The 15,774-nt window shown below is 44.2% G+C and overlaps 1 protein-coding gene across 3 annotated transcripts; it reads right to left on the bottom strand.

The window, feature by feature from the left end:
- Positions 1 to 374: 374 nt before the first annotated feature.
- On the bottom strand, positions 375 to 13,357 carry LOC311132963 (CTP synthase 1). Of its 3 annotated transcripts, XM_084166358.1 has the most exons (18): positions 13,140 to 13,308; positions 10,571 to 10,701; positions 8,800 to 8,972; positions 7,996 to 8,166; positions 7,537 to 7,637; positions 7,167 to 7,367; positions 6,950 to 7,030; positions 6,533 to 6,684; positions 5,170 to 5,302; positions 4,610 to 4,698; positions 4,212 to 4,306; positions 2,961 to 3,067; positions 2,774 to 2,870; positions 2,633 to 2,688; positions 2,437 to 2,533; positions 2,142 to 2,286; positions 1,792 to 1,887; positions 375 to 1,567 (listed from the first exon to the last, which is right to left on the bottom strand). In XM_084166358.1, the coding sequence occupies exons 3-17, from the start codon at positions 8,963 to 8,965 to the stop codon at positions 1,812 to 1,814; spliced, it is 1,767 nt and encodes a 588-aa protein (XP_084022484.1). In that variant the 5' UTR covers positions 8,966 to 8,972; positions 10,571 to 10,701; positions 13,140 to 13,308; the 3' UTR covers positions 375 to 1,567; positions 1,792 to 1,811. The 3 variants fall into 3 exon arrangements, with proteins under 3 accessions (XP_084022484.1, XP_084022483.1, XP_084022485.1); XM_084166357.1 differs by lacking the exon at positions 10,571 to 10,701 and having other exon boundaries at positions 13,140 to 13,357; XM_084166359.1 differs by lacking the exon at positions 10,571 to 10,701 and having other exon boundaries at positions 8,800 to 8,987; positions 13,140 to 13,323.
- Positions 13,358 to 15,774: the final 2,417 nt, after the last annotated feature.

The following is a 15,774-nucleotide window of genomic DNA, read 5'->3' as shown; positions in this document are numbered from 1 at the left end:
GCCACGTTGCACCAGACTGTCCAGGAGTTGGCGGATGCTTTAGTCCAGGTCTGGGAGGAGATCCCTCAGGAGACCATCCGCCACCTCATCAGGAGCATGCCCAGGCGTTGTAGGGAGGTCATACAGGCACGTGGAGGACACACACACTACTGAGCCTCATTTTGACTTGTTTTAAGGGCATTACATCAAAGTTGGATCAGCCTGTAGTGTGGTTTTCCACTTTCATTTTGAGGGTGACTCCAAATCCAGACCTCCATGGGTTGATAAATTTGATTTCCATTCATAATTTTTGTGTGATTTTGTTGTCAGCACATTCAACTATGTAAAGAAAAAACTATTTAATAAGATTATTTCATTCATTCAGATCTAGGATGTGTTGTTTAAGTGTTCCCTTTATTTTTTTGAGTAGTGTATTTTTAGGGACAATTGTGAGTTACATGAAAAGGGTGCCAATATTTTTGGCCACGACTAAGTGAATGTTGGCTCACCACTTAAAGATGAACAAGCTAGAGGAGCCATGTCAGAGTTTTGGCACAGCCGACGTTAACTATCCTAGTAAAATAAATCTAATTGATGGGGATATTTTACGATATTAAATCTTTTCCCCATCCCCTAGCTTACCTAAAACAATTCCAGTCACTTAAAACTAGCTTATTAGTGTCTCCATACATAGGGGTTGATTGCAAAACTGCCTAGCTGACTGGTGCCAGTCCACAAACCTGAGGACACCACTGCTAAATGGATTTTTAGGGTTACGGCATGTGCCCAGTTTGCCCGGAACAGGGTCGTTCCTATTTATACAAAATCCTGATCAAATGACTAATGAGAAAAGCATGTAAAGGAGGAACATCCTGCTCTTCTTCTTGGTACAGTAATCCTAGATAGTGCAATCCAGACAGGTTTATAGACGAGGCAACATCACATGCATTTTTCACTGACAAAAGGGGTAAAAATCCATTGTACTACCAGTAATATTAATTTTACATAAATATCATTTCACAACGCTGGCTGAGTAACACTATCACGTCAATATAAACAGGTTGCAAGTTGTTGATCCAATGAAACCAGAAGACCCAGTCCCCCAGAATACTGCTATTACACAAGTATGCATAATACAAGTCCTGACCAATCCATTCGTTTTGTCATCTTATAGTCCAGTCCTGTATGCCTGTCACTAACATGCATACAAATCTCCCTTGAAGTTATCAAGGGATTTTATTCTGGATAAATAAAGGTTGAAGATAATGCAGTCACTTCCTTCTCACACCAAGATAATTATACATATTCAGGACTGCATATAAATGAAATACGTCACAAAATAACCATGTCTTGTACAGCCACATGTTTATGAGGACTTCTGAGAGGCCTGTTTGACAATAACAGTTCAATTTCATGATCGTTGTCCGGAGCATATAGAAAAATACTAACAATCCCTTTCAGTTCAGGGAGGTCAGGAAAAACAATGTCTTCAACAACAAAAAAGCCAATTCATCCCTTGTCTTATGATGATCCTCCATTAAAACATCAAAAAATGTTTCAGTTTCAGCTCTTCATTGTTTCTTTCCCCCTGCAAGAAAGGAAAAGTTTGTGTGGGCAGATAAATGGTTCCAACAAAGATGGTAGTAACTAGCTACACGGTTCCAGCCCAATATAGCCTTGATTAAGTTGAGTAGCCTGAAACCGTACTGATATGCTCCATTTCACAACCAGTTTGGATTCCAGGCTAGAAAAAAACATGTCTAAGAATAAAATGGTGCCTGATTGCAGGGTGTTTGTAGTGTCGTGGCCTACCTTGTGTTCCGCAGTCACATTCATTCCTGTGAGATGGAGGGCTCAGCTATTTCGAAGTCTGGGGTGCTGCCGCCGCTCCGATCACTGTACGTGTCCCTACGGAGAGAAATGGGATTCATGTACTTACACCAACACAATATTATGTATTAGAACGGCATACTGTTGCTATAAATGTCTAAGTTCCACGGCACAATATTAAATGGAGGCAGTTCTTGTAACTACGGCTGTCCATTCATTGCCAGCATGGCTGCAGTCTTTCTACATCGCTTCTGGTCAATTTAACACAGGCTTTCGACTCATTTATACTTGTATGGAATCATACTGATTCTAAGGGAATGTTCTGTGGTTACCGTGGAGACAGACGGCAGCCCTTTTGTAGGTAGCTCTGTAGTTTCCCGGCTGACGCCAGCAGGAGGCCAAAGTAGGGAGGCGATGGTTTGATGGGGCGAGAGGTGAACTCAGGATGATACTGCACCCCTACGAAATACGGATTATCTGGAAATACAGCAGAAAAGGAGACGGTGGTTAAGAGCTGTAGTTACTGTGAGGTGTGGGTAAAAAGGCATGAGCAAACCTGACCAACAACCACGTAGAGCTAATCTTTTGTCCGCCCATACACATGATCCCTGACTCTCTCGCTCTTACCGTCTAGCTCGATGACTTCCATTCTTTCTCCTTCTACGTCTTGACCCACAAAGTGAAAGCCTTTCCCCTCAAAGTGCTCCTTCAACTCTGGGTTCACCTGAGACAGGAAACAAGTTAAGCACACTGAACCCCACACACACACTAGTGACATGTAGAGAGGGGATATACAGAGAGAGAAAGTGAACATCTGACAAACCTCAAAGCGATGTCGGTGTCTCTCATCCACGTACTCAGCATCTCCGTAAAGTCTTCCTGCAATGAAACGACTATAAGCACAGAGCAGGTATGTGGTGTGATTATGACACAGTGACTTTACTCTCAAAGTTTGGTCTCTTACTTAGTATACTGTTGGTGGTCTTGAAAATGGTCCGTCTCTTTCCCAGCCTCATGGTCCCGCCCATTTGCCCAGGATTGTGTTCTGGCATGTCAATCACCTAGAACGAACCAATAAAGGAACATATTTCTGTTTGTTGGCCTTTACGACCAGTAAAGGGGAGGAGAGATCTTATGAAAGGGGAACCTACAACAGGATGCTTTGATTCGGGATCAAACTCTGTTGAGTTGGCATCTTCCCATCCTAGCACGTTCCTGGCAAACTCACACACAGCCAGCTGCATCCCTAGACACACACCTGCAAACACATACCAGTCAGGTTAACACTGCACATACATGTGGACACTTCAAATGAGTAGATTGGGCTATTTCAGCCACATCCGTTGCTGACAGGTGTATAAAATCGAGCACACAGCCATGCAATCTCCATAGACAAACATTGGCAGTAGAATGGCCTTACTGAAGAGCTCAGTGACATTCAACATGGCACCGTCATAGGATGCCACCTTTCCAACAAGTCAGTTCGTCAAATTTCTGCCCTGCTAGAGCTGCCCCGATCAACTGTAAGTGCTGTTATTGTGAATTGGAAATGTCTAGGAGCAACAACGGCTCAGCCGCGAAGTGGTAGGCCACACAAGCTCACAGAACAGGGCCGCCGAGGGCTGAAGCCCGTAGCGCGTAGAAATCGTCTGTCCTCGGTTGCAACACTCACTACCGAGTTCCAAACTGCCTCTGGAAGCAACATCAGCACAATAACTGTTCGTTGGGAGCTTCTTGAAATGGGTTTCCATGGCCAAGCAGCCGCACACAAGATCATCATGCGCAATGCCAAGTGTCGGCAGGAGTGGTGTAAAGCTTGCCGCCATTGGACTCTGGAGCAGTGGAAATGCGTTCTCTGGAATGAAGAATCACGCTTCACCATCTGGCAGTCCGATGAACGAATCTGGGTTTGGCGGATGCCAGGAGAACACTACCTGCCCCAATGCATAGTGCCAACTGTAAAGTTTGGTGGAGGAGGAATAATGGTCTGGGGCTGTTTTTCATGGTTCGGGCTGCTAGGCCCCTTAGTTCCAGTGAAGGGAAATCTTAACGGTACAGCATACAATTACATTCTAGACGATTCTGTGCTTCCAACTTTGTGGCAACAGTTTAGGGAAGGCCCTTTCCTGTTTCAGCATGACAATGCCCCCATGCACAAAGTGAGGTCCATACAGAAATGGTTTGTCGAGATCGGTATGGAATAACTTGACTGGCCTGCAAAGAGCCCTGACCTCAACCCCATCGAAACCTTTGGGATGAATTGGAACGCCGACTGCGAGCCAGGCCTAATCGCCCAACATCAGTGCCTGATCTCACTAATGCTCGTGGTTGAATGGAAGCAAGTCCCTGCAGCAATGTTCCAACATCATGACTGCCTGCCACCGATACATCCCATTTTGTACCTAGGAAGGGTTTCTTCTGTTTGCGTGCCCAGTTGATAGCCTGAATCTTCCCTTCTGTCCCTCTGACTCCAAACCCTCCAGGTACCAGGATACCACTGTGGAGGGAAACACCATAATGAACATATAGATTCACTATACTGTCCCCCTTCACTACCAGTACAACAGAGTCCAACTGACCACCTGTGATGCTATAACTCAGTGTTTCACAAAACTCTTCTTGTCCCCAGCCACTTCTACTTACTTGATGTATTTAAATTTAAGCATACCTGATTCAACTGGATAAATCAGGTGTGCTGGTACTGGACTACCATAGATAAAATAATTAGAACTGGCTGGGGGTACAAGAAGCGGATTGGAAAACAATGCCATAGCAGGTGCCTGGACCCGACCATACTCACTCAGCACTGCAGAGTTTTTGCCACGCCTCGTGGTACTTCACAGGCTCCTCCTTCAGTGCGTTTGGCTCCAGGTCTGCTGAGTCAATATACTGAGAAAGAGAGAAATTGTGGGGAGAGGGAGAGAAGGGGGAGAAGTGAGAAGGGGTTGCTATTTTAGGTGTCTCAAGACACATGATAGGACGTATCTTATCCTAGTTATGACGACTGCACAAACAAATAGATTTCAACATGCAATCACATTGTATAGCAGCATCTTCTATTTTCAAAATAAAACCTATTCCTGAGGTCATCCAAGGAACAGTATAATTTAGCCTTGCTGTGTAAGAAACTCAATAGAAAACCTGTGCATGGCAGTGTATCTTCAAGGTGCTTGTGGTTCTAGGGCTGGTTTCCCCAGACACAGATAAAGCGTAATCCTGGACTAGAATGCGTTTTCTACATTAAAAGTGTTTCTTAGTCCAGGACTAGTCTTATTATATGTCCAGAAAACCGGCCCGTAGTGCCTTTCCAAGTGTGTCGTTTGTACATGTGTTTTAGCCTGGCTCTGTGTGTGTGTTTACCTTGATCTCCAGTTTGTGGCTGATGGCTAAGGCCGAGTGTTCTAGAGCTTTGATGACTGACGCGTAGGAGTCTGTGAACTTGGTGTATTTCCCCACCAGGGCTATAGAACACTGCTCTAGGAGCCTGTCTGACCTGGGATTCAAACACACACCATTGGCAAGGTTAAATGCCACGTTCAAAACAACTCAGAACTCGGAAATCTCCAACTTCAGTGTGTTCAAGACTACAGGGAACTCGGGGGGGGGGGGGGACTAGCTCCGGCTGGGAAAAATTGTTTTGAACGGTCATCCAACTCGGAATTCCAAGTCAGAAACTCTAGCATCTTTCTAGGGCTCCGACTTTCGACCTAAAGTTCACTGACGTCATGATTTGACCTTTTACATTTACATTTTAGTCATTTAGCAGACGCTCTTATCCAGAGCGACTTACAGTTAGTGAGTGCATACATTATTATAAAAAAATAAAATAAAATCATACTGGCCCCCCGTGGGAAACGAACCCACAACCCTGGCGTTGCAAACGCCATGCTCTAGCAACTGAGCTACATCCCGGCCGGCCATTCCCTCCCCTACCCTGGATGACGCTGGGCCAATTGTGCGCCGCCCCATGGGTCTCCCGGTCGCGGCCGGCTATGACAGAGCCTGGATTCGAACCAGGATCTCTAGTGGCACAGCTAGCGATGCAGTGCCTTAGACCACTGCGCCACTCGGTTGAGACCGAGTTTCTTTCTTTGAGTTCCCAGCTGTCTTGAAAGCACAAATAATCTGAATACAGGTCACTCCATAGTGCTGCAATAGAACAGGTGAATAGGCACAGCACCCAAACAGCATCATTACATATAGTATCTCTGTAGTTTTCTCACCCAGACATGTAGTTCTTTATCCAGGGGTCAAACTCAAACATGGTGGGTCTAAATCAGGGCTGTTCTATTCCGGTCCTGGAGGGTCGAAACATCTGTTTTTTGTTTCTACCTGGTAGTTAATTGCACTCACCTGGTGTCTCAGATCTGAATTAGTCCCTTATTAGAATGACTGACATTGAACAGTCCTGGGCCCGGTTTCCCAAAAGCATCTTAAGGCTGAGTTTTCAAGACCACCAACAGTATACTAAGTAAGAGACCAAACCTTGAGAGTAAAGTCACAGTGTCATAATCACACAATATACCTGCTCTGTGCTTATAGTCGTTTCATTGCAGGAAGACTTTACGGAGATGCTGAGTACGTGGATGAGAACCACAATGGTTCTAATGATGAACTTAGCCTTAAAATGCTTTTGGGGAAACCGGGCCCTGGTCTAAATAATTGAGTGCTACCAGCCCCAGAGACCGCCTTGCCAGCACACCTGTCAGACACACTCACCCACCTGTCAGACATCTCCTTCCACTTGGTAAGCATCTTCCTGGGGCGTGTCTCTATAGGAAGGTCTAGTCTCTGACAGAAGTAGCCCACCACCCCCTGGTCCTCCAGTAGCAGAGGCACTCTGTAGATTGACGACACGTCTGCCACGCAGATCACCTGGGGGAGGAGAGAAAAGAGCATACACTCAGGCACAACTAGAGGTTTCACTGGATCTCTCTCCATTCACCTTTCTTTGCATCTTCTCTCCTCGCATCCTTCTCAAAAACACAGATGAAAAAGTAAATGGGGAGGAACCTTGGATATTCTCCTCCAATACGGTTGGGAAGGAGGCAAGGAGATAGGATGTGAGGAATCACTGGGAAGACTTATTGAGCCAGTGTCGTGTTCCATCCTAGTGTGTGACTGTAGGATCAGGTCTTACCTGTTCAGGTTCTACATGACAGAACATTGAGATCTTCTCTTTGACGGAGTTATCCAGGGGAGTGGAGCAGCGACACATGATCTGGGGGGAATTGAGAACACAAACAGCTAACAGGCAATCCTTGCACTTAATCTATAAATGGACAGAAAAGTGTTTATGACTGTCATACCTTGCCACGCTTAAGAGATGGTAGAAACTTGGTCAAATTTAAACTCACCAGATCAGGAGACAGGCCCAGTCCTCTGAGCTCTCTGACACTGTTCTGAGTGGGCTTGGTCTTCTGCTCTCCTGTGGCACTGGGCTGTGGTACCAGGCTGACGTGGATGTTACAGAAGTTCTCTCTCTTCACCTTGAACTGGAACTGCCGGAAGGCTTCGATGAAAGGCATGCTCTCGATGTCTCCCACAGTGCCCCCTAGCTGCACACATAAACAGACATACCGGTAAACACAATTGCACAGGAATACAACTAGTAACAACCCAGCCTGAAATGACTCCTCAAGTACATATGTCACACTAATATAAAAACCAAGAAAGGGTCTCTGGAAGTCATTGATCTACCAGTTTACCATAACGATAATCTCTTACCTCGATGACACAGATCTGAGGCTCCACACCGTCATCGTCAACAGGTACTATGGCCTGACGCATCACCCACTCCTGGATGGCATCAGTGATGTGTGGCACCACTGCAAAGGACACACCAAACAGGGACAGTTAGTCTGGAGATGCAGAGAAAATTACACAAGAGCATTTGATAGCTCATATCCTTCCTCTTTGGTTCTTCGTAGGATATGGGACGGAGGTCAGAACTGCCATTCCAGAAAAGCTTAATCAAATTCACCTCAAGTATTCAACCAAGATCTGAACTCCCATATGCCCAGTCTTTCACCCATCATGACTTGGTTTGACCCTGTACAGTCTTTCCCAGGTAGTCTCCTCTTCCTGTTGATGACAGACCGGTAGATCTTCCTCTAACCCCTGATTATACCGTTTCTCCCCAGTCATCCTAGCCCTTATCCCACACTGTCTTATAGGGAGTCTTACCCTGTACGGTCTTTCCCAGGTAGTCTCCTCTCCTCTCCTTGTTGATGACAGACTGGTAGATCTTGCCAGTGGTCAGGTTGTTGTCTTTGGTCAGTCTGATGTCTAGGAACCTCTCGTAGTTCCCCAGGTCCAGATCCACCTCACCCCCATCGTCCAGCACAAACACCTCACCTGGAGAGAGACCAGAGGAACAGGGTTAAAACCCCTCACCTGGAGAGAGACCAGAGGAACAGGGTTAAAACCCCTCACCTGGAGAGAGACCAGAGGAACAGGGTTAAAACCCATCACCTGAAAAAAGTAGTGGCATGGTTAAAACCCTAGCCAACACAAAAAACACCTGATTCTGCATATTTTTATTGATGTTCATGTCTCCATCTGTATTGATGTTGATCTAGATTATTGATGTTGCTGTACACTTCTGTGCACACACAACACCAAGATTAATTCCTAGTAACATTTATTGCATGGCAATAACGTTCTCTGATTCTGACTACTGTGCTTGAGCAGTCATTCCATAACAAACCAAGAATAGCACTTGGGAGGCCTCATGGCATATAATATCTTTGACAGTGTAGTTTTCAACCTATTTTAGTTAGTTAGCATTTTTTTCTGTTTCATGACCCTGGACTTCCTGTTGAGAAGCACTGGTGTAGATCATGTTTTAGATAAAAATATTTTGTGAACAAAGTTACACCGCATACACAACACAGATCTCATAAACTAATGGGATACAGAACATAGAAATAAAATGACATTTTCATAGAATTCACTATTTCTATGATACAGAACATTTCCTGGACTCACCGTGCTCGTACGGAGAGAAGGTCCCAGCGTCTATGTTGATGTAGGGGTCGATCTTGATGGCGGTGACGCGCAGACCACATGACTTGAGGATGGTTCCCACGCTGGATGCGATGATCCCCTTCCCGATGCCAGAGATGACGCCACCAGTGACCAGGATGTATTTCATCGTTGCACTGAATAGGAGAAGGCTATGGCGGTCATGACATTTTGTCAGCCGGTTATTGTCACGCAAAAGACTGCCGGTCTCACGGTAACAGTCCATTAATTAACATAAACATGTTTAGAATCTCCAGGCCTCCACGCATACAAGCCGCTGATGCGCGCCTTTGGAACATCTCAATTTAAAAAGTCTAATAAATCAATTGAATATACACCATCACAATAAATCCATTATTTATTTTATTCAGGTCTAAAGAAACATTATGCTATGAAGAAAATGTATTTCAGTTGACCTACTCTTATCTGGCTATGCGGTATGCCGCATATAAGGATTGTTCATTTAGCAGACAAGATATGTTTATAAGTCCCGTGGCATTATTTATATTATATGATTTTATAGTAAGAAGAATATAATTGAACTTAGCTGAATAAAATAGAAAATACATTTTTCCCATTCCGGAGCGAGTGCAAATCTGAAGTGGCTATGTTGAGTGTAAAAGTGATCCTTTGAAACAGGTGCTATACACTTGATGTAGTTATTTGGCAACTTTAGTTGTGAATGACACAAACCTTAGAATGCCTTAGAAATTAAAAGATATATGGGCTGCATGATGCGACTACAGGCTATTGATGATTTGAGAAAGTCACAAAAAAAGCTTGCGATCTGTTTCTTGCCTCCGGCTGCACACGCTGTTCTCTCTTCAAGTGATCATATTTTCACCCATCAGACTATTCTCAATTTAATCTTGCCTTTACTAATCTGTAAAATTTGATTTGATTTAGAACGGCCTATTATTAAATGGACAGGAGAAAAAAGACATGTCATCCGTATGCACTGGAATAGCGAATGGAGGCCACTTTCCCTCGTTCGTGGGGTAGGTTACTCCTGTTATTTCACTCCATACACCAACCACTGTTTGAGGAGCATGCAGCCTCTCGCTGCGCGACAGGTGATATTCCTCCCAAACTCTGTATGCCATGGGCTCTCCAAACCTGTTCCTGCAGCTATCCAGTGCTTGATTTGGGAAACCAAGTGAAATCTGTCGGGAACATCGATAGTAAAATGTTTTTACAACAAAACATATTTCATTAAACTGTTGACAGCCCTCTCTCTGCGCGCTTGAAGTTGGAATGAAGGAGAGAGCGGAAGAGATGGAAACGCACGGTGGTGAGATATTCTGTAGCTAAAGGTAATGTCAGCCTATTAATTATGAAAATGTAAAAAATGCCTTATTACTAGGCTATTCAAAACCAAATTCACTATAATTGTAGGCTAATTCTGAATTTGTTTAATTTAGGCTACCAATTATGTACCAAAGAGATTAAATCGTTTGTGGTTTTTTTTTTTTATGTTTTTCTGCAGTGCATAATATACATAGGATATGTATTGTATAACCACACAATCGTTATTTTAATTCAGGTTTTCTTTCAGGATTGGGCTCATATATAGGCTTATGCATAAGCTCTAATATGCATATGCGTTTTTTGAATTAATCATCACCTTAGAAAGCGCTGCCCATTTCATTATGTTAGGCTTTGAAACAACATCCATTCAGTTTCAACCTGTTGTTGATTGATCAATCACAGTGAGGTGAGTTTTAAAAGTACATACTGTTTTGAGGTGTCTTCCTGATTCCTATCGTTCTGTCCGCTTTATCACTGACCATGCGCGCGGTGGTACAGTACATGCAAAGACCGTACAGTATGAGAAACTCCGGTACCCGGCAGAGAAGGCGCATGCATCTGAGGAATCACAGTACTTTAAAAATCGAACTACCTTCAGTGGTTACAACAACCAAGTAAATGCAACAATGTACAACTATTTTGAACGTTAATAAACGTTGCAGTTAGCCATCACACCAGTTGTAATATAAGCAGTGGCGACCCGTCATTCATTGAGCCCCACATTTAACAAAAAAAAAAAACAGGCTTGCCTGTTTCGCATGTTATTTTGCCATTAATGCGTGTCACATATCAGTTTGTAAACTATGTAAAAAACTAAAAAATTGTTGAGTTAATAAAGCCACATACGAACAGGGTCTCTTTTTTGTTTCTTGAGTAAGGCAGCTCCAAAATGCAGGTGTTTCAGCCTAGCTCAGTGCTTTCGGTGGTGGTGGGGCAAGCCAGCAGAAAATACGGGTGATTGGCTCAGTGTTCTCACTCACCGGGGACACTATGTCACCGAAGTCTAAGGGTAGATTAAGAAAATTCAAGCCCCTTGGGTTCTGCCATAGAGTTACATTAGAAGTGCCCATCCAAGAAGGCTGAAGGTCATTGGCCACAGATAAAATGAAGTCAAATCACGTTATATGTACAGTAGACTGATCATGTCAACATCTTACTTTCAAAATCTTAGCTAGCAGTCATCATCATGAATCAAGTCGACAATCTACTGGCAAATCCTTTTTAATCCTTGTCATATGAAGATAAATAATTAAGATAAATTATAGATAAAACGTATCGGTGCTCATCAGCCATTGGACATAAACATTACACAACAAGTTGGAAATCGCAAATTCAACAATGAGTGGTTTGGAAGGAATCGGTGACAGTGGTGACAAGCATTGCAATTGGGAAGTCGGGAATAAACGAGCTCCGACTGGGAAAATTCGTTTTGAACGGTCATCCAACTCGGAATTGTAAACCCGGCCTCTTTCTCTTTCTTTGATGACAACATTTCTCATGAAGGACCGCTGCGCCACCTTCCTGTTCAAGTGAGCACAGCATAACAAGGTGAGTCCAAATATGTATTGTATGCTGCTGCATAAATGATGTAATATGCCAGGGAGAAATGTATACTGTAGCTAAGAAAGTAATACTAAGTGTATGTTGTTTAGTAAGCGGTTAATAGCCCATGTGCCTCACCCTAACAATTTGGTCCCTTTTCCACTCATAATTAAGCCTACTGTTCTGACATGGTGGTGCACATGTAGCCTATAGCCTATTTTAGAGAAATGTAATCATCAAATATTGTAAGAGCTTTCATTGTCTGCTTATATGCCCCCTTTATTTATCCTACGGTTCTGATTTGGTGTACAGGGAGAATACTGTAAGAACGGCCCATGTTCTGAATTCTGTCACTGTACATTTCAAAAGTACTCCTGAGTGGCGCAGTGGTCTAAGGCACTGCATCGCAGTGCTAACTGTGCCACTAGAGATCCTGGTTCGAATCCAGGCTCTGTCGCCGCCGGCCGCGACCGGGAGACTCATGGGGCGGCGCACAATTGGCCCAGCGTCGTCCAGGGTAGGGGAGGGAATAGCCGCCAGGGATGTAGCTCAGTTGATAGAGCATGGCGTTTGCAACGCCAGGGTTGTGGGTTCGATTCCCACGGGGGGCCAGTATAAAAAAAAAAATATCTATTCACTAACTGTAAGTCGCTCTGGATAAGAGCGTCTGCTAAATGACTAAAAATGTAAAAATGTAAAAAAGTGCTGAACAAATAGTTATATTGACTACATCTGTCCTAGCTCGCTCATTGATGTATTCGTGGTAATTATGGATTGCCTCTCATCTGCTCGTCGTCACCTTATGCCATAGTTGTACATCTCAATTGTCTGTAGAAACTACATTTGTTTAAGCAAGTCAGCCATGTTTTTTTTTTTAAGGCAGTAAAGGAGGCTGAATGAACTGTTTCGCTGTCAGACAAGGCTCTGCTAATAGCCATGTCTAGCTGTGGTAAGGTTTTGGGACTGCTGTTGGGACAGCTTTATGTAGGCCCTAATAGTTTGTGGGCACCGTTTGTCACCGTTATAGTGCAATTAATGTATTGTTTAGTGCTGTGTTGTGTAGTGGCTTACTGGCATGCATCTAAAACATTTGAGTTTGCCCCACCAAGATTTACATGCTAAAATCGCCACTTAACACGAGTTACCTAGAGGTCTTGCAACATATAAAGTAACGTTAGCTAGCTAGTTACTGAGCAGTTAGCTTTACTAGCTAGTTAGCTAGCTATCCTATCCCATTAACAATAGCTGTGAGCCACACTAGCCGGCCAGCGATCTAAACTGAATCCTAGGCCAGTGCACGAATCGATGTACCACGCGCCCAAACCTACGTCGGATTACCGTGCAAGAAATATACAAAATGCTGACTCCAAGGACAGCTAGCCCGAGGACTCCATCACATGGCAACTGAGCTATGTTCACAAAGTTATGTTCACAAAGCATGTTTTTCAACTCACCAAAAATAAATGCTGCACTGCGGTCAAACGGTAAGTCTTCGAACTAAATTGTCACAGTATAGAACAATTCTTCCTTTAAATCTCTAATAAAAATAATAATAATTGATTTAGAATGTAGCTAGCTACGGTCCATCCACTCCAACACGTGTTGATTTGCCAATCTACTACTACCAGAGCCGTACAGAAAAGACGAGCGGGTAGCGGTGGTCGAGGACACCAAGATTGCGTAGGATCTGCGCATGCACCACGCTGGAAACGGAAATATTCTTCTTCTTCATGTGGCGGACTAGACGCTATGTTGCATATTGCTGCATTTCGCAGGTCGGAGTGCGGATTGGCAATTTTGGTCACCCCTCCAAAAAGGGAAAAGGGGAATGCGAAAAACTTAAATTGCACCACCATCTAGCCCTGCACCTATGCACTATCCCCCACAAAAAAACACCCCCACCCCACTACTTTGACCCTAAATAATCCTAAACCAGGCTGTCGGCCTGGGAGGGATGGAACCACTTCTCTCAAAACTTCCTGTAGATCTTCTGCACTAAAATCTCTCACACCAAAATATTTCTCTGCTACTGCAACTACCACATCTATCTTCTGTGATTTCTGCTTCATCAGTGCAGTGCAGTTGATCACCAATGGCGATAAATGCAAGAAATCCAACCTCACTAAAATTCATCCTCTCTGGCTCTCTCTCTTCATGCCTACTCACTGGGAGCCTCCCAGTCGACTCACTCACCCTTGGCCTATCCTCTACTCTCTTCATTGCCTCAGCTTAGGAAACTTTCTGTCCCACAAACACTGGCTCAACCTATCTCTCTCACAGGGCACTTTGGTTCCCCAGCTGCACTGTCGCCCTCACAGTTGGCACACAGGTGCTTTCTCTATACCAGCTGTACACTCCCTCTGACTATGCCCTCCTGGACACTTCTCACATTGTGGGATCTCCCTTCTACACACTGCCATGTCCGAATCCTTGGCACCTAAAGCACCGAAGTGGGTTTGGAACATAGGCCCTCACAGAATAGTAGCAGATATAACCTAACCTGACCTTATCAGGAAGAAACTCTGTGTCAAAGATCAACAAGACAGATAGGGTATTCTCAGTCTCACCATTGCCACCGGTTCTACGTCTCACCAAACGACGGGCATCACAAACACTAGGAATATTCCTTTTAATTTGATAAAACTCTACACTCAATGCTACCCCGCTGATCACCCCTTTTAGCGGCACCCTGCTTCGGAGAGCAAAGCACACCACAGATTGAGCCCCGAGCCACGTGACTCGAAGCGCCCACTTCCTCTGGGAGGCGGATACACAAAAAAATCGAAACAATTCTACTTCTCGAAACTTTCACAGATGTAACCATTCCCAGTTTGTCCTTTACCGAACCCAACACAAAGTACGGGTAGGCCAAAAAGCAGTAATCCACTATTTCCAAAAATCTCACTCCTACCGGTCCAAAATCATCTCTGGTAGGATTTTCAGGGCAAACGTTGAAAGTCTCCACTACACCTGTCACCACAGGTAGGCCCACTTCATCCTGGACTGGCTCAACCTCAGAGCGCCCACCACTGCCGTCTGACTCCACTTCTAAAGAGAGCATGAAGACCTATACAGTTGAAGTCGGAAGTTTACATACACTTAGGTTGGAGTCATTAAAACTCGTTTTTCAACCACTATAGTTTTGGCAAGTCGGTTAGGACATCTACTTTGTGCATGACACAAGTACTTTTTCTAACAATTATTTACAGACAGATTATTTCACTTATAATTCACTGTATCACAATTCCAGTGGGTCAGAAGTTTACATACACTAAGTTGACTGTGCCTTTAAACAGCTTGGAAAATTCCAGAAAATGATGTCATGGCTTTAGAAGCTTCTGATAGGCTAATTGACATAATTTGAGTCAATTGGAGGTGTACCTGTGGATGTATTTCAAGACCTACCTTCAAGCTCAGTGCCTCTTTGCTTGACATCATGGGAAAATCAAAATAAATCAGCCAAGACCTCAGAACATTTTTTGTAGACCTCCACAAGTCTGGTTCATCCTTGGGAGCAATATCCAAACGCCTGAAGGTACCACGTTCATCTGTACAAACAATAGTATGCAAGTATAAACACCATGGGACCACGCAGCCGTCATACCGCTCAGGAAGGAGACTCGTTCTGTCTCCTAGATATGAACGTACTTTGGTGCGAAAAGTGGAAATAAATCCCAGAACAACAGCAAAGGACCTTGTGAAGATGCTGGAGGAAACAGGTACAAAAGTATATATATCCACAGTAAAACTAGTCTTATATTGACATAACCTGAAAGGCCGCTCAGCAAGGAAGAAGCCACTGCTCCAAAACCGCCATAAAAAAGCCAGACTATGGTTTGCAACTGCACATGGGCACAAAGATCGTACTTTTTGGAGAAATCTCCTCTGGTCTGATGAAACAAAAATATAACTGTTTGGCCATAATGACCATCGTTATGTTTGGAGGAAAAAGGTGGTAGCTTGCAAGCCGTAGTACACCATCCCAACCGTGAAGCACGGGGGTGGCATCATCATGCTGTGTGGGTGCTTTGCTGCAGGAGGGACTGGTACACTTCACAAAATAGATGGCATCATGAGGAAGGAAAATTA

The sequence above is a fragment of the Coregonus lavaretus genome (genome assembly GCF_964263955.1).
Source record: "Coregonus lavaretus genome assembly, chromosome: 7".
Lineage (NCBI taxonomy): Eukaryota > Metazoa > Chordata > Actinopteri > Salmoniformes > Salmonidae > Coregonus > Coregonus lavaretus.
This window is presented reverse-complemented; position numbering and strand designations above follow the sequence as displayed.